Source organism: Caretta caretta, chromosome 7 (genome assembly GCF_965140235.1).
Source record: "Caretta caretta isolate rCarCar2 chromosome 7, rCarCar1.hap1, whole genome shotgun sequence".
Taxonomy (NCBI): domain Eukaryota; kingdom Metazoa; phylum Chordata; order Testudines; family Cheloniidae; genus Caretta; species Caretta caretta.
In genome coordinates this window covers 17,284,532-17,310,284 of record NC_134212.1, presented here as the reverse complement: position 1 = coordinate 17,310,284, position 25,753 = coordinate 17,284,532, and the positions used below count along the sequence as shown (strand labels likewise).

Here is a 25,753-nt window from a genome sequence, read left to right as displayed (position 1 = left end):
TTTACTATGCCAGTCTCAGTGGGACTATTTGTGGAGTAAAATATTAAGTAAGGTTCTCAGAATCTATTGCATAACTAGGTGAATAAATTATTCACTAAAAATTATTCACTCAGTTCTAGTGATTAGAGTTAATAAACTTGAGCTTTAGATCTAAAATGAATCCATCGTTTTGTTTTATATTTATTGTGACATATTATTAATCATATTTATTACAGAGATGTCTAGGGACCAACTGAGAACAGGGCCCCACTGTGCTATGCCCTGTACAAATACAGTGCAGTACACCATCCCGGCCCAAAGAGCTTACAGTCTAGTAGCAACTCTTCTTGGTATTATGACTTTGATAAAGAATAAAGCTGAAAGATTTGACAAATATGTGGAAATGGGAGCATCAATGTTGTACAGCAAATAAAAACATTCATTTATTACAATTAATTTATTTTAAAAAGAGTTGTTAAATGATTAATGGAGAACATTTGTGAGTTTATCATGTTAATACCTGTATTTCCAAGTTGAGAAATTGGGATATGAGAAAATAAATATTAGGGATTAGTGTTACCTTAAAGTATACTTGAAGGGTTCCATACCTGAGATTTACTTACATGCATATAGATCTAAAAAAATTAAAATGTGACCATGTTAACATCATTAGCAGGTATCCATGTTAAAGGTTTAGTTTTTCAGCCATCAATTTTAAAATACAAATAGATGCAGTGGAGGCTTGTCAAAACCTCTTTATGTCTCAGTTTTGACTGCCTATTATCATCTCTCATCAGTCTGTGCTGAACAGAAGATCATTCAGGAGAGGTTAGAAATTGAGCACTATTTCTGAAGATGAAACTAACTTGTTACAAAGTGAAAATGAGGTTTGAATTCAGGCTACATTAGGGTGTCATTATTCTGTTCCAAATAGCCTGAGATACAATGAGCTCCAGAACACATAAATTGCTTTAACACATTACTTGTGGCCTGATCTTGTGAAGTGCTGAGTGCTCCTGAAAGGTGTCCCCTGTCGGGTGACTTGGCTGGGAGTTAAGGGTGTACAGAACATCCCCCAGAAAGAAGAAAAGGCAAGAAGATGATTGTTATTATGGTATATAGCACGCAACTCATAAACAATTTTACTCTTCAGGAAAGGACACATTGGATTAATTCCACTTTGTAGTAAACATCACAAGAGCATCATCTTATTGTGCATAATTTTAAATAACTGTGTAAATGTATTCTAAAAAAGCTATGACCATAGTATGGAACAATTTCTACCAGCCTGTTGTTGCACATACATTACAAATGATTTCAGTGCTTAGCAATCACCATAGAAACTTCTATGCATATAGATTTGTTCTTTAGCAAAAAATTACTTTTAAAGCAACTGAAAATCTGCCTGAAGGAGAATACTATACCCCAGTCACAGAATGTTAGAGACCCTGCCTTGGATTAAGGCTGAGCTATTGTAACTTCTAATACTATTATAACTGTTTAATAGTCTCGCTGGTGTTAATCATCCTGCTTTGTATAAAAGCTTGCTCTCACAGCTCTTTAGTAATTCTAAAGAAACAAAGCTGCCCTTGCAGAGATATTCAATGATTGGCATTTTCAGATTAATTCAGTTAGTACTGCAAACCTGCTTTTAGCCTAAAGCAGCGCACAAAACAAGCTTACTCTAAACTGACTCTAAGAGGAACATCAAGAACAGGGTTCTTCTGGAAGGTTCCAGTTGCAGTTTCTGGTTCACACAATATTTTTGGTGGGTGATAGCCTCAAATCTTTTTGTTCTTAACTTCTTACAACTGAAAGCTGCAAAACCTAGCCCAGATGAAAAAGATCACTGGTGTTTGAAGATATGCGGCCAGAACCTCAGCTGGTGTAAATTGGCATAGCTCCAGAAAAGACAGTGGAGCTATTCTGATTTATATCTGCCTAGCATCTGTTCAGCAAGATGTCATAATTCACTGGAAAACAGACTCAAATGATTAAGGAGTATTAATGAGTTGCAGTGTTTTTCACAATCACCTCTGCTGAAGGAACGTGAAATGCCAAAGGACTGCAGGTACATCCTTGCTGCAAATAAATGTTTTATTTAAAATCTAGGGCAAACTGCATTGCTATGAAGGAGTGAAACAGCTGCTTGCATAATAATTATAGAAACTAAAGTCCTTGTGATGTCAGTACATGTCCAAAATTTACAAGGCACGCACAATAGGCTTAATTTGTATTCCTGTAAATATTCACCAAGGAAAAATGCAAAAGTCTTTACGGTAGGAATAAGTAAACACAATTTGCCTAATGCTGAATCCATTTAGTTTGAAAATTAGCTCATCTGAGGTTCTTGTTCTGAAATGAACTGACATTTTCCCATTGCCAGCTGCTAGCAGGCAACACCCGCTTTTCACACAACCATACATTTTCACTCATTGCTTCCCTTTCTTGACTATGAGAGGGGGTGTTTGGAAGGAACATACCACCTTAGTCCACAGGAGGACCTCTCAGACTGAGGAGAGAGAAGAAATAATGCTTCCGCTATAAATGGTCTCCCCAATACCTAAAAAGAAGCCCTTCCTAACCCTCAAGGGAGGGTAATATAACACTGGATACTGACCCCCTGTTGACTCCAGAGGCTAGAGTTTAGAAAGTAAAGATGCGTCTTCCCCTTACCCTCCTTTGAGCTACTCAGAGGTCTTCTTCAGGTGTCTGAAGACGAGCTCTTTGGTGCTTGAAAGCTTATCTAGCTCATCAACAGATGTTGGTCCTATAAAAGCTATTACCTCACCCACCCTCTCGCTCTCATTATTTCTTCACATCACTCAGGCAAGACACAACTTTAACTACCCTTCCCTAGATACTATATAGAGTTTTTTGTGTTTTTATCCATTTTAAAAGTAAAGAAATATTGTTGTCACTCCTGGGAAACAACTGAAAAGGTTTATAAATACATGTTTCCATACACCATTTATGGGAAATTGACATAGTCAGGTAATAGGGTAATACAATACTTACGTGTAAACACAGATTGGTTAGTAAGCAAAACAAATATCTGTTCATAAGTGTTGATTTCTCCCCCTCCCCCTTCTGATAACATTGTGTTTGCTTTTAATACAGCACATGAGGGAATGCAGATTTTTTCCTGTTCTTTTCTGGAAAAGCAAACCAAAAGGTTATAGCATCCAGACAAACAATCAGCACAAGTTAAGAAAATACTTGTTGAAGAAGGATGGAAACAGAAGAGTTCTACAGTTTGAGAGAGAACCTCAGGATCAGATCATCCTCCTCCTCCTTCTTAGCACTTCTGTAGCACTGTAGGGCTGAGATTTTCAAATCAGCCTAAGGGGTTTGAAGTCCTTTAATTTTTAATAGGAATCAAGCATCTGAATCTCTTGCATGGTTTTGACAATACCCCTTGACGTGTTGAAAGCAATGAACAAGAATCAACTAATTAATGCCTACCACGCATGAGGATAACTGTGGTTTTCACAATATCCAGGAGCATTACAAGGAATATTCTGCTTTAGAGCATGTTGTGCCAAATCCTTATATCTGTAAATATGTAACTATGTAAATATGTAAATGTAAAAATGGAGGCAATTAATAACAGTTATTTCTTTCTAGGCTGGCAACCTCTCCAACCTCATTTATTTATTTCTACCTTTCTCATTTTCCTCCTTGGCAATTTGGTCTTCCTGTGGTTACCTGCTACCCCTCATTTGACCTGAAATAATATCTTGCATGTCCTCTCCATACTAGTTATTTTTGACCCCAGTGATTATGCTCCTTTCTTATCTCTGTGCCTTTATGATCTTCATATATATAATAAATCTTTCTGCTTTAAGTTAGGATTACATGAACGGATTCAAATGAAATAAGGACCAATTAGAATGTTCAGAAGTCTCACTGAATCCAAACTTATTTTCAATGTCGCTACGCTGATTTATTCCAACAAAGATTCTGACCCTTTATCTCTGATCTTTCCCTTTGACAATATAGACATGATTCAAGTAATACCCCTGTTAACCATTCCTAGGCCTGCAATTGTAAAGTCTCAGGTATTCTGGCTCAGCTGACTGGAACTTTCATGACCCTGTAGCTCCACGAAAAAGCTACACAGATTTATTTTCCAGCACATAATATGAGTAACACCATAACAACGACAATGTTTTTCATATATGGGCAAAATCAGAAAGAAAAGGCCAAAACACAACACCAACACACACACAATTTCAGAAATAAAAAATGTTTATTAACATTATTGCTTTTCACAAAATTATCAGATGGACTCTTATTACCCAAATTCCTCTGGAACACAGCACGTCCTCCTTGATAAGTCCACAAACACAAAATTAATTCACCTGTCCACAAAGTGTGTAGTAATAACACTCAGTAAAATCAACCCTCAAAACTTGGTCAGAAACCCCTATTCCAGTGTAGACATCATTCCACTGTGATTCTCTACCCTACAAAAATGCTTGTAAATCTGTTTATTTTAACACCATTAGAAAACTGACCACATAAGAGTGCTATATTACTTTTATGCTCCCAGCCAACCTATGGGAGGTTTCTAGAAATGATTCAGAAATCATCTTGCCAGTTCTTAGACATGATTGCTGTAAGTAACTTTTGCTAACTTTTTATTCAGATTTAATTTCTAGTGAATGGGCTAGATCCTCATCAGGTTTAAACTGATGTAGCTCCACCAAGTTCAATAATAACATCACCACCTAGCTCTCGAGCTATACCAATTTACATCATCTCAAGTTTTGGCCCAACAGTTCTATTTTTTTATAGTCTTTCCTTCTTGCTAGTTGAAATATGAACAACGTTTAGGGTAGATTCTTGTTCCAACACAACGAAACCAGTGCACAGTTCTAATATTCTTTTCTTTTTGATATTAATATAAAATAAACATATAATAAAGTAAAAAAGCTAGATTATTTCTTACCTTCTTGGAAAGCAGGCAAAAGCTATACTGTAGGTGGAATAGTGTACCAAGTAACAGATTTTTGTACACTCTTTCTTACTGGTGGTATGCAGTCTACAGGAAAAGTAAATATATTGATATGTACAATATGTTCACAATAGAATCATTTTGCTTTGTCCTGTCACTGAGATCATAAAATTTATTCGATTGAAGATCTGGGATTAGAACAGTAAGAGTGAAAAGCTTGCAGTATAAACAATTTGCTGTGGATTAAAAATAAACAAACCAGTTCACAAAAGTTCAGGTACCTCTGAACATAGGAGCAGATGCCTACTACATATGAGAGGGACTGATTGGATACTTCCCATCTGCACCAGCCCTGGAAAAGCTTTGTTTAGTTCCCCTTTCTCTCAGAATCCAGCCACCCTCATCCATGCAATCGCTCTGAGGTTTCCCAGCAACACCAACAGCCATTTAAGGTTTTTCTCAGAAAGACGTAACAGGCAACGTTGTGTCAGTGATGTTAGGATTCAACACAAATGAAGAAACAAAAACAAAACAGCACAGCAAAGTGGCATTTGCGCAGCAGTGTCTATAATTCTCTCTGAGACATGGGATGTTTTCATTTCATATACACCACTCACAGCTTGCTGATGGGAATCCAATATCCATTCTTAACACCCACAAAAATGAGGCTTGACAAAGTTGTATTCTTATTATCTTGCATTTCGGAGATAGAGAAGCATGTCAGAGTGGGGCTTTCATTTTTGATCTGCTTACACTGCACTAACCGGAGAGCCACATATCTCGGATAACATATTATAAAAAGTTATTTTATAAAGAAAACAAATACATCACATTTTGTTTAGTTATAAAAGGCACCAATTACATCTCAGTAAAAACTGCAAGCTACATTGATTGCCTAGTAATTTCTACTCAACACATAGTCAAAGGGAAAGAGAAGAAGTCACTTTGGACAGATTTATAGATGTGCTGAGCACCAGAAACCCCCATTTATTTCAATAGGAGTTGTGGTTGCTCAAACTTCTAAAAACCAGGCCATATTGAAAGTTCTGCCATAGATAGTTGGTGACACCATTCTTTTTGCCACATCTCAACAAGCTACAGTACCTCATCTCCAAGCGAGGTGAATGGACCCTAACTGAACAAGCTACTCTTTCTCACCATCTGTTTTACTTCACTTTGCTTACTACTATGTTTGGCTTATATCATACTGATCTGTCACCTCTGCTACCCACTATCATAAGTTAGTAGACTACTCTCTGAGAAAGACCACTGTCAATCACAAAGCAAAAGCTAAGTAGGGAAATCACAAAAATGAAAAAAAAAATTGCCAACAGATATTTCTGTGGGTCCAATTTCTTGAACGTGTCAGAGGGTGGCATCTGCAATTGCAGGGCAATCTATTGATTTCATCAGTCACAAAAAATCCTTAGTCTGCTCCTGCAAAGAAAACAACTTGCCAAAACACTGGTCTCAGGAGTTCCAGATCATGGGGACACTATGTACTATACGCTTGAGAGGGTTTTGAAACAACAAAAAGTCACATAGAACAAACTTCAGTTGGCAAGGACAAGATAAGAAAACCAGCTGTTCTCCTTATAGCTACACACTGGAATCACATTGCCAGGTTAGTTAACATTCTCCACCCAATTTAGAATTGTTGCTTCAGGAGTCAGCTATGACAGTTTGAGTAAATATCATTAGTCTAGTTCTTTTACTTATCTTGTAGGTGCACTTTTTCACCATGAAAATTGCTCTGTGAAGGGAACACTGGAAAATCCTAAAAAAGGAGGCAGTTTTGCAGTCACACCAATGGAAACATGCAGAATACTTTGCTACTCAAGGATTCTTAAACGCTAGAATGCTTGAAAAGCAAATGGCCTGTCTGTAAGGTATACTATGTCTAGCTTGTTAGAGAGACAATTCTCTCATTACCAAACCACTGAGATCTTGTTTTCTTGTTGCTGTATTTTGCAAAAGCCATACATTCATGTAAGTGGCTAAGTGTAAGCAGTAATTATACATAATCCTCACCGTAAGCTAAGTATGGGTTGGAGATTTTTATTTTTGTCCAAGTTTGACCTTCTACTCTTGCAGCGGAAACACAAATACATGATGGATAAGGCAGAATGGGAATTCTCTATTCACTCAATTTAAGACATGATGAAGAGCGTCTTTTCAAATACTGTGAAATTCAACCAAAGAAACGCACGAGAGAAGAATGAACTTGTTTAAAGAAGAAAGCTGCTGTGCACCAATTTCTGCTCGTCTTAAGCTGCTGGAGAACATTTTTAATGCAAACATGTAATAGCAGAACAAAGTTGTTAAATGAGTAAAAGCATGCACATACCAGATGTAATGATTATCAGAATTGTTAAAAATGAGATTATTAAAGTTTGAAAAGCTTGGTCTCAAAGCATTCCATTGATCATGAAACCTGTTTCAATTGAGATCAGGCGAGCACAGCTTGTGACATTTCCCACTCCTCTCATATCCCAACCCAAGGTCAGTAACACTCCTAATTTCCCCTACTGGGTGGGACATAAAATCATTGCCCCTGCATCTTGGGTTGTTTTTCTTCCTCCATGATTGCAGTTCTACTCTTTGCACTCACTTTTAAACTTCCCCAATTAGGCTCAGTCCTGCTAAGTGCTTCTCTACACAGCTTTGAGCACCTTCAAGTCTCATGGAAGTTGGGGATGCTCAGCCCCATGCAGGATCAAGCCCTTACAGAATGCCAATAAAGCTAAAAAACCTTTGTGCTTACAAATATACTGGTGTCAATGCTTTACATGAAACATTTCTGGTTCACTGCATAATTTCTTTTCTTTTTCTTTAGATTAAATGCCAGCAGTACACATAGAGGTTTAGTAAAACATATTCTTTCTTTCTTTCTTTCTTTCTTTCTTTCTTTCTTTCTTTCTTTCTTTCTTTCTTTCTTTCATTTGGTAAAGTAATTTTCTTTTTGATCCTAAGCGTTTGGCAGCTAAATAGCCTTGGCAACCAACATCTGGTTTACTTGGGTTCAGTCATCAGTCACCCCAATGTTTGGAGGTACATGAATCTCATGCTGGTGGTTCAGCACAGAATTACTCTCAGTATAAAACGTTCAACATTCCCCCTCCCCAAAATATAATGGCACCCTCACCATAAAATGCTTGAACAAATTTCAAAGCAATAGAGTTACCAGGAAATGCCTTTGAAAATCAAACTTGTAAATAAAACTGTGCTTACTCACTTGAAACAAATAAAAACTTTTGATGTGAAAATTAGATCTGTACCCTAAGGCAGCACTTTCTAATATTGACTGTATGTGCTCCTCCTCATCCTTCAACCCTCTTTCCATTTTTGCCTTCAGATGTAACATACTGTGTAATGATGGAAACCGGGAAATGACAATCTATGTTTAATCATCTTTGTGTTATCTCACAACAGTTCAGAACTCAGAGGGGACATCCACTGCTTTTGTTCCAACCCCCTCAGTTTCCTCCACTGATGACAATTAGCTGTAGTCTACTCACTATAAAAATATTAAATGGGTCACACAGAAAAGGGGGAGGGGGGACGGAAGAACACTTACAATAATTTTAGGGGGGGAAAATCAACATTTAGAAATTAAAAAAAAAAATGACCAGCTGATAGTTGTGTGAAAAATGGAGGAGGAGGACCATTGTTCTTGTATATTTTTCAAATTTCAAAATTCTGAAATTTCATCAAATGTTTGTTCCATCGGTGCTAGAAAAAACATGTTATTACTGAAACACTGGTAAAAATTTTCCACAAGCTTTTCAGTGTCTTTTTGATATTGGAATTTTTTCAACATTTCTTTGAAATGCTTTTTTAAAAATGAAACAGTCCTCATCTGTTATAGCTGTCTGAAACAACAAAACCATTGCAAGAATTCTGCCAATATTTCTTTTAAAATATTTGGACATTGAAAAGTGAAATTTCAACATTTTTCACCAAAATTATCCAATCTAGAAGTTCACAGAATATGTCCTATGAGTTTGAGCCTACACTCATTGAAGTCAATGGCAAGGCTCTCATTAACATTAATGTTGCAGGGTCATGGTACTAAAACATCTTAAGCACATGAGCTGTCTAGCTTGTTAGATTAGATTTTCTAACAATTGTCATGAGTGCACGTGTTCTATAAATGAAGAATATCTATGGTATTAACATAGAATAGTATTGTATGTGTATGTACACATACACACACATATACATATATATATATATATACTTCAAAGAAAATTTCAGCTTGTTAATCATGTAAAATTACACAATATGGTATTTGCAGAAAGGTTAACACAGTAGGTAGTCATACTGCTCCTGATGAGACAACATGAGAAATGTACGTAGATATTTAGGAATATGATATGCATATGAAGGAGAATACAAAAAAACATTCTCCCTGCATATGTGAGTTAGAATTATTATTAATTATTATTAATTGTATTACCCTTTGTAAGATTCTGCTCTCAGTAACAATGTACTCTAGTTTTAAAAAGTAGTATAAAAGAGATCAAAAATTGGTCCTTGAGGATGGGATTTTCAAAGGAGATTGACAGAGTTAGGTGCCTAAACCTTGTTGATTTTTATGAGATTTGGACACCTAACTCTGTTAGGTGCTTTTGGAAATCCAAGCCTACAACATAGGAATGGCAAAAAAAAACCCCAAAACAGGCTTTCTAAGGAAAATTGGATTCTAAACTAGACAACGTTTTTCATGAAAAAGTCTCCTTTTCTTTGAAAATTTTAATTACACAAAATTCAAAACTAAATATGCATCAACTGCAAAAGGGTCAATTAAGAAATGCCATCAAGGTGCATCATAGGAGATGTAAATCCCAGGACCTCCATAGTAGTATTCTCTGAAATGCTTCCAGTTCCAATGCACAGGGCTACAAAGACAAAACAGATCATGGATGCTGTAGGGAAGAGGGTTTTAGGTTTATTCAGAACTGGGTACCTTTTTAGGAACAGGAGAGATGGGCCCCACTTAAACTAAAATGGCACCAGACAGCTGGCATGTAAAATTAAAAAGTTAGTAGAGGATTTTTTAAAGTAAGGGTTGGGGGAAAGCCAACAAGTGCAGATGAGCACATGGTTCTGGCAGACACATCCCTTAGGGATGAATTTATTAAAGGGAGAACTCTATCTCCTAATAAAGACGATAGGAAAGAAGTTGGTAAAATACTGGTAAGAGCTAGTGAGGAGCAATTAAATGTAACATGAAAGAGAGCACTGAATATTGACAAAATGAAGAATGGGGGGGGGGGGTTTGATAGCTGCTTTCAACTACCTGAGAGGTGGTTCCAGAGAGGATGGTTCTAGACTATTCTCAGTGGTAGAAGAGGACAGGACAAGGAGTAATGGTCTCAAGTTGCAGTGGGGGAGGTTTAGGTTGGATATTAGGAAAAACTTTTTCACTAGGAGGGTGGTGAAACACTGGAATGCGTTACCTAGGGAGGTGGTAGAATCTCCTTCCTTAGAAGTTTTTAAGGTCAGGCTTGACAAAGCCCTGGCTGGGATGATTTAATTGGGGATTGGTCCTGCTTTGAGCAGGGGGTTGGACTAGATGACCTCCTGAGGTCCCTTCCAACCCTGATATTCTATGATTCTATGAAAATGTACAAGTGCTTATACGCAACTACTAGAAGTCTAAATAGTAAGATGGGTGAACTAGAGTGCCTTGGAGGAGCTTGTCTTGGAACCCACAAGAGGAGAGGCAATTCTTCATGTAATCCTAAATGGAATACAGCATCTGGTCAAACAGGTGAATACAGCTGAAGCACTAGGTAATCACAACCATAATATAAATTAAATTTAACATCCTTTCAGGGGAAAAATGCCAAAGAAACTCACCACAGTAGGATTTAACTTCAAAAATGGGAACTACATAAAGACAAGTAAACTTATTAAATGGAATTTAAAAGGAAAAATCACAAGGCTGAAATGACTGCAAACTGCATGGCGACTATTTAAAAACACTATAATATGGCTCAAAGTATATTAACTAAAATGCTAAATAAATAAACAAACCAGTAAATAATTAAATAAAATGCTAAGGGCCCCAAAATAATGCTACCATGGCTAAACAGCAGAGTAAAAAAGGTATCCTTTAAAAATTGGAAGTCATATCCTAGTGAGTAAAATAGAAAGGAGCATAAACTCTGGCAAGTCAACTGTAAAAGTATAAAAAGGTAGGCCAAGAAAGAATCTGAAGAACAACTAGCTAAAGATACAGAAAGTAACAACAAAATAATTAAGTACATCAGAAGCAGGAAGCTTGCCAAACAGGAAGTGGTGCCAGTGGAAGATTGAGGTGCTGAAGGAGCACTCAAGGAAGACAAGGCCTTTGTAGAGAAACTAAACAAATTCTTGCATTGGTCTTCACAGCAGATATGGGGGAGATCCACACACCAGAGCCATTCTTTTTAGGTGGCGATTCTGAGGAACTATTCCAGATGGAGGTGTCAACAGGGGTGGTTTTGGAATGAACCGATTAATTAAACAGGAATAAGTCATCAAGAATTCTGAAGGAACTCAAATATGAAATTGCAGAATTACTTAATGTGGTATGTAACCTTAAATCAGCTCCTATACCAGATGATTGGAGGGTAGCTAATGTAATGCCTATTCTTAAAAAAGGCTCCAGAGGTAATCCTGGTAATTACAGACTGGTAAGCCTAATTTCAGTACCAGGCAAATTGGTTGAAACTATAGCAAACAGCAGAATGATAACACACCTAGATAAATAAATATGATAGGTTGGAGAAGAGTCAATGTGGTTTTTCTAAAGGGAAATCATGCCTCATCAATCTATTTGAATTCTCTGTGAGAGTCAACAAGCATGTGGAAAAGGATGATCCAGTTGATTTAGTGTACTGGGACTTTCAGAAATTCTTTGACAAGATCCCTTACCAAAGGCTCTTAAGAAAAGTAAGCAGTCATGGGATAAGAAGGTAGGTCCTCTCATGGAAATGGTTAAAAGATAGGAAACAAAGAGTAGAAATAAATGGTCAGTTTTCAGAAAAGATAAATAGTGGGCTCCCCCAGTGATCTCTCTTGGGATCTGTGCTGTTCAACTTATTCACAAAAGATCTGGAAAAGGTGGAGGAACAGTGAAGTGACAAAATTTGCAGATAATACAAAATTAATCCAGACAGTTAAGTTCAAAACTGACTGCAAAGACTTACGAAGTGATCTCACTAAACTGGGTGACTGGGCGACAAATTCAATGTTGATAAGTGCATAGTAATGCACATTGGAAAAAAATAATCCCAACAATATCTACAAAAAGACGGAGTCTAAATTAGCTGTTACAACTCAATAAAAAGATCTTGGAGTCATTGTGGGTAGTTCTCTGAAAACAACCACTCAATGTGAAGCAGCAGGCAAAAAAGCTAACAGAATATTAGGATCCATTAGGGAAGGGATAGATAATAAGACAGATAATATATATAAATGCCTGGTACACCCACACCTTGAGTACTGTTTGCAGTTCTGGTTGTCCCATCTCAAAAATATGTATTAGAATTGTAAAAGGTTCAGAGGATGACAACAAAACATCAGTAGAGTTATGGAACAGCTTCTATAAGAGGAAATTAAAAAGTCTGAAACTGTTCATCTTATAAAAGATGACTAAAATGGATATGATGGAGGTCTATAAAATCATGAATGGTGTAGAGAAACTGAATAGGGAAGTGCCATTTACCCCTTCAGATAACACAAGGGGTCATCTGATGAAATTAATAGGCAACAGGTTTAAAACAAACAAAAGAAAGTACTTCTTCACACAACACAGAACCAACCTGTGGAACTCATTGCCCTGTGTTGTTGGGAAGGCCAAAAGTATAACTGGGTTCAAAAAAGAATGGATAAGTTTATGGAGGACATCAATGGCAATCAGCCACAATGGTCAAGGATGCAACCCCATTCTCCTTGTGTCCCTATACTTCTAACTGACAGGGGACGAATCACTCAATTCTGTTCATTGCCTCTAAAGCATCTGGTTTTGGCCACTGTCAGGTACACAATACTGGGCTAGATGGACTATTGGTTTGACCCAGTATGGCTGCTCTTATGTAGTTCACTCAAGGATCTTGACCCATGGAGGAAAACAAAGTCACGAGGCACCTCAGATGTGAATCCCATGAGTCACCAAGGCAGTATTTCCCGATTGAATTTTTCCACTTTAAACCAAAAGCATTTGACTGACAATTTTTGTTTTTTCAGCTTTTGATTTTTTACTGAAAAGTCAAAATTTTCCATGAAAAAAAATATTCCCATCAGCTCCACGAGAATAGTAATCTGTGAAAATGCCACTCAATTACACACTCATTTTCTCATTCCCTTCCCTAGCTATATTTCATCTTAGTAGATTCCTTCTTCCTATGCTTTTGTTGTTATTGTTCCTCCTTCCCTCTCTTCTCCCATTCCTCATTCAAAAGGCCAATTTAGCTCATCTCAGGCTTGGCTGTGTTAGGTGTTAAAATCAGTGGAAGCTGAAGGTGCTCAGAACATTGTGTGACTGGACCTTAGCAGCACAGAAATCACAGCAGTGAGTGGATTTAAAGGACAGGGATAATTTTGGAGGGGAGGGATTTTATATGATGAAATAGACAGATTTACTGTACTGAATAATAGGAATTTAATTTAGGGCAAAATTCTGCCTCCTTAATTCATGCAGGGTAGCTCCTTACTCTTCAAGTAATCCTATCCTGTTGACTTCTATAGCAATCCTCATGAGTAAGGTTCTATTCAGCCTGAGTAAGAATGGCAGAATATTGGCCCTGATTGATCAGGATTGTTTCCTTTAATGACTGTCACTCTACTACCAATCCTTAATAAGGGTGCCCATCCCTTTTGAAGAAAAAATTCTGGTTTCTCAGTTCAGTTAGAACACATTTTGTACAGCTGTATGATACAACCACCCAGGGGAAATGCGGTGTTTGCTAGCCATTTCCACTTTGCTTTGGCAGTGGAGTTTCTACTTCAGGGCAGCTATTCAGGCCATCCTTTAACTGACAGAAAGCGGCAGGGGTTTCAGCAGCAAATGGATGAACTGAATCTGAGCAAAGCAAGGGCATTTCTTCACATTCTGATCTGGTTTACCCAAAATTGCAGATGTGTCTAAACCTTTACAGTATGCTGTGCAGCTATCTCCCTTCCTGAATTCCATGCAGGTTCAAATACAAATGCAAATAAAATGTGATGGCCTCAGTATGTGATTTTGTGCTACACTATACCATGACATCCACATTAAGGAAATTAAAGAAACTGGAAACATCCTTTCTGTCCAGATTCCTCCAAAATCAGTGGAAAGACTCAAATGAACTTCAGTGAGATATATCTTTCTTACAGGGAGATGGATCAAACCATTAGATGGGAATGCTCTCAGGGCGTTTAACAGAGGTTTCTTTGTGTGTGTACAAGTATTTGGTTATGCACGTTATAAGTAAATAACCACAGCCCAAGTACATAAACACAGAAAGGATTAAGACCACCCACTGCTCCTGAATACTATGGTTTGAGTCCTGCCTCCACAGTTCAGACTGGACATTATAGCTGCAGGGATTGGGATGGAACTTAGATCTCATTACATCGGGGCGTGTATTATTGCACAGTGGTGGGGTCAATACTCTAAAAGGCTACTGTTCTTAGAGCAATGTTCCCAGAGGAGGAGAAGGAGGAGGAGGAGTTGCTCCCAGCTGTATAGTCTGAAGAGTTTTTCCTAGTAGGCAAGCATCAAAAGGTGGGAAGAAAAGAGCGAATGTCATAAAAAGGACATCCATGGAGATATTAAAAGAAATATATTACATAAAAACTTTAATTGAGGAGATCAGATTATATGAAGGATCTAAAAATAGAATATTGGTCAACACATTCCCAGAACACACAAATAGCCAAGTAATAGGTTTAGAAATACTTACTGTTTGGGTCTACATTTTCACAAAGTTCTGTTTTTGCTTCCCCATTGGGCCTGTCACTTGCTTTGTGCGAAAGCCGTGATGACATGGTCGCTGCCGTCACTACGGCCTTGAAGCTGCGTTTCCGTTTCTGGACATTTAGTTCAGGATGGAAGATGATGATGTACACTTTCGGCATGTAAAGCATCCCCAGGGCCACTGAAGCACTTAAGTTCATGGATATTGTAAGTGTGGTAGTTTGTATGTAGAGCTAGGAGACATAACACATGAGACACTATTACAAATAAAATGATTGGGAAATATGTAGTCGCACTTAAAGAGGAGGTGTTAAGTATAGTCAGGCTTCTTGAGATGGGCTAAACGTCTAGGCAACAAAGCATCATGCTTTGTGAGATGCAACAGAAAGAGAAGAGTAACACTGAAGCAGGCTTTAGTAATTTATTAACATTCTGAAAAACCTTCTATTGAGTTTACAAATAACAGCCACTAACATAGAATCTGATCCAGCAAATTACTGAGAGCTCTTCTCTACCAATGGGCATCAACTACCATGAAATCAGTAGCAGCTGAGGACACTCGGGATCTTGCAAAAGCTCTGACTGCTCTGATTTTGGGCATACACTGCAAGTATAGCTTTATTTATTTTATTTTATTTTATATTTTATTCAGCATGTGAAGGTCAGATTCTGGTTTCAGTTACACTAGTGTAAATCTAGAATTAACTCTCTTTTAACTGAAACCAGATTCCCCCATTAGGGAAGATGAACACTATAAATGTAACAGTTCAACTTGTTTAGAAATTTTATTAAAGCTGTCTTTTAAATTCTGGTAACTTTTCAACAACCGTATTTCAAATTTCTGCTGTTTATTCAAAATGAGTAATATAAGTACCCAAAGAATATAAAATGGATTTGCATACTGCTGACTTGCAGTTAAGCTTGTTAGCAAAAATGGTATGTGCAATACTCAGAGAATGCTAGTACTGTGAGATATGAATTAAAGAAATCCATAACACGTACTTTGTTTAAAGATGTTACACACATACATAACTGGAAGTGCTGTAATTTTGTTTAAACTTATCTTTTCAATACATAAAGTGGAACAAGGCTTATCTTTTCAATACGTAAAGTGGAACAAGGCTCGGGTCTCAAGGATTGCTCTAATTACACAGGTTTAGAGACAATGTAATAAATATGTGAGTGCGAAAAAAGGGACCACAATATTTGCAGGTGCTCCTCGCATATACTGTATGCACGCATCCAGGAAAAATGTTCACACCAGGCAATACTGCTTCTGGGATGCAATATTTCTCACTGCAAACCAATCTGTTCTTATGATGTCAAGAAAAATGCAGTAGCACAGTTAAATGCCCACACTGCTCTCATTTTTCCAAATACCTGTTCTCAGAAGAACTTGAACGTTCCCAAACTTGCTAGGCTTTATCTGGATAACAGTTGCTATTATATTGATTAAGAACACCAGTGGAGGACATAAAATATCTTCAGTAAATGAGTATATAACTATAAAGGAGCACATAGCTTAAAACTAAAGTGCTTACTCAATTTCTATTCACTCCGCACTCAGACCAAACTCATCTTCAATGGACTTTTGCAAGAGAAAGGACTTCAAGACTGTGAAAATATATGATGGACCAAATACAAATATCTGTCTATATTTTATATGTTCAGATATGTATATTTATCTCTATTTCTATCTAGATATACACCATATATATTCTCTTACTCATATACAACTACATTGCCATTTAAAAGTATAACCTCTGCTCAGATTTCTTAATGTCTGATTCCCTTCTGAGTGACACTAGCGTAATGAGGAGAAGCTGCACTGATGTCAGTGACATTATACTGGTGTACTTGAAAGGAGAAGTGGGTCCCTTAATATCTCTTTTAAACTGGTAACAATATATAATAATTCATAAATAAAATAATAAAATAATGGAAAAAACATACAGAAAGAGCAGTTATCAGTGGTTTGTTGTGAAACTGAGAGGGCATCTCTAATAGGGTCCTGCAAGGGTCTATCTTTTCATTCATGGCTTGGATAATGGAGTGGAAAGTATGCTTGTAAAATTTGCAGATTACACCAAACTAGGAGGGGTTGCAAACCCTTGGAGGACAGGATTATAATTCAAGATGTCCTTGATAAATTAGAGAATTGGTCTGAAATCAATAAGGTGACATTCAATAAAGACAAATGCAAAGTATAACAGTTAGAAAGGAAAAATCAAATGCACAACTACAAAATGGGGAATAACAGGTTATAGAATAGTAATGCAATGGAGTAAAGGACTCCCTCTGAAATCAGGACAGTGTCATAAATGCAACATGATGACTTTACAACAGCCTCACAGTATGAGAAGCAGATGGGTTAGGTGGACACAATGCAAGTTTCAGCACAAAATGTTTTAGAGTCTAAGAAAATCATGAAAAGAGCAAAAGGAAATAAACATATATCAAGCTGTAACTAAGAGATATTTTTTTAAATCTTACCTAGTTGAAAGTATCTTTTTTTTTTCTTTTTTTAATATGGATCTTAGGTAAGAACAAAATTAATTAGATAAATAAAGAGTCTCCTGAATTTTTGAACCTGCAGTTTATAATATAAACGAAGGGCAAAATTCTCCTGTCAGGTCCACATGATGGATTCTGATCCTTCTGACTTCCCACGGGTGCCAAAAGGTGAGTAGGGAGAACACTGTATAGGGGTTGAGATCCATCATGCAGGTCAGAAAGCAGAAATCTCCCAGTTATTCAAGCATGTTCATACCAGTAGCTTATAATCATTGGCTTCTCTCCATGACGATGTGTCACAGTTTTTAAGAAAAGTCAATGTGGCTACACCAGAACTAAATTTGGCCCACTGACATAATACATCAGTATAACATCAAACTATTTTTTCTTTCTCTCTGACTAATTTCCTTAGCTATACTGTCCACCGGGCTTAGCCCTTTTTTGTAAGAGGTTATTGATGGTGATATATATATATATATATATATATATATATATATATACATATATCTCACCCTGGACATAAATCTATTTTCTGCTTCTCTAAGCCAGATTTCACTGACTATGCAGCTAGTCCATGGCAATGAGTTTCCTGGATTAATAGTAAATTATACAGATCCTTTGTAACCCATCAAAATAAGACATTCTGAGGACAGGAGAGCATAGTGTTCGAAGGCAGCAGGCCAGGTTCTCAGCTGTTGCACACCAGTGCAGCTCAACTGACATCAGCGGAGCAACGCTGATTTATACCAGCTGAGGATTTGGTCTAAAGCCCTAAAGTATAAATCAACACTAGTGCAACTGCAAAAGCTGTCATCAGTCTGCATAACATGCAGCTTGCACTTGTTTTCATCAGAGCATAGAATGTCAGTAGAATTTTTATTTGGGGGCACAAGGTCATTCATTTCTATTCCCTACAGTTAACTGGTGATCTTGTAGTAATATTTAGTCAACAGTGCCTTTTACAGCATCTGGTTCTATAATTCCAGTGAGGTTCCCTAACTTACACATTGCACAATGATGGAAGGAGGAGCGGGCAAGAGAAGAACCTTTGAAGAACGAGAAACTGAGTGATGCACGAGTCTCATGACAAATGGGAACTGTAAGGGAAATTACTAGATACGTTTACACATGAAATGCAATTTACATGCAAAGATTTCACTCCTTGTTTCATGTATTTGATAACTCTTTGCAAATACTTCTGATGAATGCAAATCAGTGTTTTGAAACACATAGATTGAGATGTAAATTACGCAGGAAACCTCTTACTTCATGAATGCCTTTTATGGGTGGCCAGTGTAAGGCTGAACAATGGGAGCAGAAGGCAGTTTCCAATCTTAGGGCTGTTATGTCATATAAGGTGCAGACCTGAGTAAGGGGTGGTGTGGAGCCACGCAACACATGTGGCTGCTCTGGCAGAGATTGTGCCTCAGGAGGTACAATTCCTCCTGAAACTTCCCAGTGCTCAGGGATGCAGCATTATCCTTTAGGATGGTAAATCATGCTTCCCTATTTGGGCCTCAATAGCTCTACTGGCTGGTACAGATTGAGGACTGGGAACATGGTCCTGCCCCCTTCGTGTTGCATGGAGTATTAGTAGGAGAAGTAATGCACAGGATTAGGTCTTGTGTATTTTTGCACACCGTGAAAGAGCCAGCAGTGAGCTGAACCTCGCTGGTTAACAATATTGGCCAATTGCGCACATGCATTGCGAGCATTTAATTGATTGTCTAGCAAGAAGCATGTGAGAGAATGAAACCCATTTTATTTGAAATCTGATGGACACTGTGACCTTCCTATATTTAGGGATAATGGGAAGGGATGATTCTTTCTTAGCCAATGAAGTGCAATATATTTCTGAAGAAGATAACAGTAACCTGTACTAAAGTTTGTTTATTTTGGGCTCTGATCCTGCAATGAGGTCTTTATGGACAGACCCCTATTCCCACATGGAACTCACAGCAGAATTTATTTGGGCAGAAGGAAATTGTACCATTCTGTATGTGCCACAGAATAACTAGTTTTGTTGCTAAAAAAGGACTATTCACATGAATAAGATGTAGGAGGATAAGGCTCTAAAAACTTTACAAATTTTAACTTTGTACAGCTTAAAACATGTCGTGCTGGCATCAGAGATCAGACTTTGAAGGAGCACATTAGAGAAAATTAGGCCCTAAGGATATCATTCAGATGCAAAGGCACCCAGATTTTATCATTTATTTTACATAAAGGATTTTCATCTGAATTTTAGATTCCTATGTTTTCCACATTCGTGTTTTATTCATGCAAATGATGAAAATTGCCTTAAAAAGCTCAAGAGAAGATCAGATTGGTCTTGAATATACAGATCTATTAGCTAGCAATTTTTAAAGCACATATAGTATCAATGGCACTGTTTGGGTGAATAAGGATAACTAACATGAGTAAAGCACTGTGGGATCAGGCTCTTAATTCTTGTGTATCCAGTGACTACATATGCAATAACTGGGACATTACAGTCAAGAGCATTTCTCTTATAAAAGTCTATATAGAGAGTTCATAAACTGTAAGTATGTGCTGGAAATTAAAAGTTGGTGAACATAATCTGAGTCCAGCAGCAAATTGCCTTTTTTTTTTTTTTGGCTGACATGATTTTTTTTAAAAAAAATCATCCACTGAATTGTTTCTCCTCATGATTATGGGAAATTAAGTTTAATACTTTGAAATATATTCTTTTGCATTTCCACTAACTCACAAACAGATTAAAAAAAGATTTTACTCAGCCTGATTTATTTCACATTTATGTCAGTATTAGAATCAACCTTGGTCCATCCCATTGAGATGAATAGGTCAGTTGAAAGCTGTTTCAGACCAATTGTGTCAGGTTGGTTGAAGACAACACCCTACAGCTCCTTATCTAACCATAAAGTTGAGAAACGTATTTTTAATGAAAATTTAGATTCAGGAGCCACAAGTCCTGGACAGCGATTGTATTCTGGGGCTACAAAATGATGGAAAACAAGAGAACTTAAATATAAACGGTTTATAGTCTTTTCTCTTTTGTCTCGGTTGCTATTCCCACCACACAGAAATTATCTTGGCATTCTGCAGACCATAAAAAGGGATGGAAATACCATCTTACACATGTATATTTCTTGTATTTTGTTTTTTAAACCCACCCTACTAAAAAGTACAACTAACTTCTGGATCCAAAGATGTTTAATAATTTGTTCAGTGCCTGAACTAATGCAAAAGAGACACAATAATCTTCACAAAGAGCAACTCTGCTGCTATCCTGTCCAGTGAAGACAAAACCTTCCTTTAACATCTTATGAAAAAATGAAGAACCTCAAGCAACACAGCGCCTCCTAAAATCATGCTGATTTAAGGCTGGATTAGATGGATCAAATTAGCACTGTTAATCAACAGCACTTCCTGCATCAAACTGAGGTTTCTCTGCACATTTTCCACCTAAGCTCTGCTTGGCTGAGATCACAGCCTAGGTTGGTTATGGCTGTAGACCATAAGGAAATATAAAGTATGGAAAGCAGAGGAAGCCCTTCTTTTGGGAAGTATTTTCATATTTAACTCCAAAAATATCATCAACTGCAAAAATAAACATGTATCTGCTTTCTTTGGACAGCTTGATTTATGGAGGTTCCAAGAAACAATAACTTTATCTAAAAAAACCATGCCTTCTGCAAGGCTTGTATTCTTTTATGGTCTGACACATGTAAAGAATTATATATGAAGCAATCCTGTCTTCTCCCTTCACAGATCTGGCTCAGTACTCCTCTTCTCATGCTCACCATGCCTTTCCAACAGCCTTTCCATATTTCCAGGTGCCTGCTGTTAATTCCCATGGACACATTCTCTCTCTTTCCCCACAGGGACTGGAACCTTTGAGCAGTAAATAATGCTTGCCCTGAAGCTTAGTTATTCTCTAATTTTCAAAAACACTGCTCACTCCTGCGTACATATAACGTAATCATCCCTTAAGAATGGTGTGATAACATGCCAATGTTACTCTTTACATAGCAATCTTCCTGGGTTGGATAGTCTGGACCAAAGAACCTTCTTCCCTGGGTGAACTAGGGTCAAAGTAGTGTTCAGAGGTCAGTGGAAGTTTCTGTGAGCCATGAAAGAATACTTTGAAATACTACATAATAAGCCAGGCCACAGCTCCCGCTCCGTTATTTTTAATCAGGTCCATTTTAATAGATATAAAGCCAAAAATGCCAAATGACTGGAAAGGATCATTTCTTGTTGACTAAAGGACAAACACACACACTTTTCTCATTGTTCTGACATGACTGTTCTCAAGACTTAGCTAAAAGGCAAGTTTGTGCACAGTGAGAATCTACCATGAACCAGCTTGCTGACCACTAACTTGTCATGTGGATACTGTTATTGAGAAGTAAAAGTCCCAGAGTCTGGCTTAGCATCCAGCCTCCCCTATAAAATATTTTTATACATACGTGTGTGTGTGTGTGTGTGTGTGTGTGTGTGTGTGTGTGTGTGTGTCTAGATTGCAACTTCTTCACATTAATACAATGGGACATCTGTGTTCTCCCAGAATACAGTACTAATTAATAAAAATTATAATAATGCAGAAAAATACCTGATATGCACACAAAAATCAGGAATATCGACAAACAAGTCATGCAGTTAGCTACCTACATGACCTATCTCCATATGCAAAGACTCACATTGAGCATGTACAACATTGCACACCAGGTGGCTTTGGAAGTCAGGCCTACATGTTTCACTTTACTATTCAATACTTGCAGGAAGTTCATTAAAAACTTCCTTCTTGGTGGGTATGTACAAAAATAGAAAATAAGCAAAAATGTCAGGTAAACATGAACAGTCAGGACCTGATCCAGAAAGGCACTCAGAAACCTGCTTAAGATTAACCAGGTGACTAGTCCCATTGACTTGTTTAAAAACTGAGCACATGATTAAGTGTTTTGCAGCATCTGGGCCTAAGTGAGGAATTATTGAGTTGAACCTTGGCACTGCAGTGCTTCCCCTCACATTAGGGAGACAGAACAACTCTGTGGGAAAACTACATAACTGAGGCTCCATGAAAATGTTTAGGGGAGAGGGTTGAGAGGAGAGGAAGAAATAGTGCCCAACTGGAAAGAGGCAGAGAGTACAGCTAGAAAGCAGTTCCTCTTTGTGGATAAAATTCACCACTATGCGGGGGCAGGACAAGGGCCTCAGATCACTTAAATTCTATTTAAGCCTTTTTTTTGTGTCTACACCAGGGGTAGGCAACCTATGGCACACATGCCAAAGGCGGCATGCAAGATGATTTTCAGTGGCACTCACATTGACTGGGTCCTGGCCACCGGTCCAGGGGGCTCTGCATTTTAATTTAATTTTAAATGAAGTTTCTGAAACATTTTTAAAACCTTATTTACTTTACATACAACAATAGTTTAGTTATATATTATGGACTTATAGAAAGAGACCTTCTAAAAACATTCAAATGTATTACTGGCACGCAAAACCTTAAATTACAGTGAATAAATAAAGACTCAGTACACCACTTCTGAAAGGTTGCCAACCCCGGTCTACACTGAAGTCAGAGGAGTTACACTGGCTAAAATGTAGAATAATGGTGATGTGGTGAATAATCAGGCCCAGTATTTTACATAAAAAGTCTACTCTTCCCCATGTTTGCCTACATTTTGTTGACATTACCCATTGTTAACATTTGTAGTGGGACCGATTGATTGATTAGTAATGTGCTTTAGAAACAGCAATATGCTAATTCACCTGATATCCTAATTTGATACGAGAAATTTAAAATGCTTTAAAGTGACATCCCAAAGTCCCTAATGATGTTCTTTTTTAGCCCTCCATGTAACCAACCTCTGCATGTTGCATTTCATAGGTGGCAACAGAAGAGGTAGGCGGTGTTGTGGCTAACCCCACTCACTGCAATAGAATTCTGTCGCCTGAATCTGACATACTTCTGCTGTGCTGCCGAGGAAAGGACAAATATATCCCTTATCTTTTACACATCCCATCAATGCTTTTCCTTCACTAATACTTTAGGCTATTAGCAACTTCTGTACTGCAGTCCTTTGTTTAGTACCTGGCTCAACATCATATAAAATTTGTTAATGTCGCACAAAATCATAAATAAACCTGCACATTATAAAACTATTTTATCAGCATACTCTTATGTAAGCAAAAGCTAAAGCGGTACAAAATAGTTTTAAAAAATCCATACCATTTAACTTTGGGTGATTTTGCATGTGACACACTTCATTCTCCCCAAAATGTCTTTTAAATTACTCGTCCAAGCTTTCTGCTGATGTACATGGGCACAGCTCCATTGACTTCAATGCAACTGCATTGGGATTATTTCTGAACAGGGTATTTATAAAATTTATCAAACAACCTTTTTTTTTCAGTTCATACCAAAGTGGCAAGACTTGACTTCTGAGCCTTTTTACTTTTGTATTGTGAATATTTCACAAGCACCTGTGATCAAAACTCAATCTCTATATCGAAACAAGCAAACACAAAAACTAATGTGATCATTAATGTTAGTGCAATATGATCATTTAGAATTATCAAGTTATATTTTCACTAGCGTATACATTTATTACTACAGAGATATGGAATACCAAGTTATGAGCATGGTGATATCAGAGATAAAAAGCTGATCCTGCTTACAACTACTTCTTGATGTGCTGTTCCAGTTTTTCCACCTGGAAACATGGTCGACTTAGCACACAGTACACCCCAGGGGACAGAATTGTCAGTTAAGACTGGAAAAGATCTGACATAAGGAAGTTTTTTTAAACCTTTCTATTCTTCATTGCATAGTTACACAGTAGTATAGGACCACATGGAGACCATGGGTCCATTCATATCTAGAACTGTCTAATAACTCGGTCATCTCTAGCCTATACACACACACCCACACCCACACACACACACACTATTCTTAACCTTTTTCATGCTGACATTTGGTGCAGTTTTGTGTTTTAGTTGGGAACAGTAGAGGGAAGACAGACTAAAGTTTCAATGGCCTCTTACAAGGTTGATCTGTACTAGAGAGGGGATAAAGTGCAATCTTAGCCACCTGGCATGTGTATGCCCATGGTCCTCCCCTCTCTTTCCTCAGATTACTAACTCTGCTTCCCAGATGAACAGACAAATTATATCTGATCCCTGTGTAGGTGTCTATAGGAATGAAGTTAGAAAGGGCACCCTACATCCTAGCCTCTCCCAGCTCACCATGCTGATGCAGCCTTAGTTTCCCGCTATTCATTATTTAAAAAACGACTAGTGTAAGGATCTGGAAGGCAACCACAGCCACTAAACAAGTCATTGCAATGAAAAGCGGCCCTGCACTTCTCTCCATCCCATGATGGAGACAACAACTGCGGGCTAGGATCAGTCTTCTCTCCCACCAGGTGGCAATCTGGTGGCTTTGACAGCAAGCCGGTCCTCCTGGCCCTTAGGGTACCAGCACCATTCCTCTTCCACAACCTGCACAATCACAACAGTGTCAAATGCCCAGTGTTGTATAGCAATGAGTGGGTAAGTTTGTGAGGCTCAGGTTTCCATATTTTTCTGGTGGACATCAGAAACTGGTTGGTGAAGTTCTTTCGGATACCTGGTGGGAGACGGTGAATAATCAGCTTACTCTTCATGTCTGATTGAGGGATGAAGGGAAGGCTAATAGGTGTCTTGGTCTATAGAACCAACATTTGAGCTAGGCATTGGGAAAGGTGGAGACCAAAGACAGGAAAAGGATTGAATTTGACCTGGTTTGCTAGAGTAAAGAACAGCTGTGACCATGAGTAAAGCCATCTGTATTGTTCATTCTGATCCTCCTGCAAATTTTGCAGTGCTTGAGACGCAGTGGAGAGTTTCTTTGGGACAGGCAAATGTTGAGGATGGTTTGAAAATATAACTGGATGTCAAAGCAGTGTAGGTATTTCTATGCAGATTATTACTATTATTATTAGAGTGTGAAGCTTTAAAAATGACAAAGGATGCCACCCCAGGGACATTTGATAAACGAATGGTAGTAGCTATGACGATTGCAGCTATTACTGTAGAAAAAAAAGAAGGCATACAAATGGTCTTTCTGAAATTTCACTGGCAATGTCATGGAATCATTCACACCATTTGATTATATAAATTCAATGCCCTGTAATTAAACAAAAGTTGATACTCTCTTCAGGGACAAGAAAATGATAGGAATTTACTGTTAACACATTTTCTTTTTAACAGTTGGTAATTTTGCGAGTTGGATGGAGGGAATACTGATTTGCTATTAAAAACAAGAAAGATCATGGAGGAATTGGATTAATATGTTCTGCCACTTGATAAAATGTAGCAAA

General features: G+C 37.7%; 1 protein-coding gene across 3 annotated transcripts in view; it reads right to left on the bottom strand.

The window, feature by feature from the left end:
- The window catches only part of GRM7 (glutamate metabotropic receptor 7), a 550,274-nt gene that overhangs the window by 51,261 nt on the left and 473,260 nt on the right, over window positions 1–25,753 (bottom strand). Inside the window, exons 9-10 of one of the 3 annotated variants that reach the window (XM_048857859.2) lie at window positions 14,875–15,121; window positions 4,934–5,026 (exon numbers count right to left, since the gene is read on the bottom strand). The exons of 1 other annotated variant lie outside the window; for it this stretch is intronic. In XM_048857859.2, the coding sequence (XP_048713816.1) occupies window positions 4,956–5,026; window positions 14,875–15,121 (318 nt within the window). In that variant the 3' untranslated portion in view covers window positions 4,934–4,955. The remainder of the gene's footprint in view (window positions 1–4,933; window positions 5,027–14,874; window positions 15,122–25,753) is intronic. One more of the 3 variants, XM_048857860.2, reaches the window with a different exon arrangement.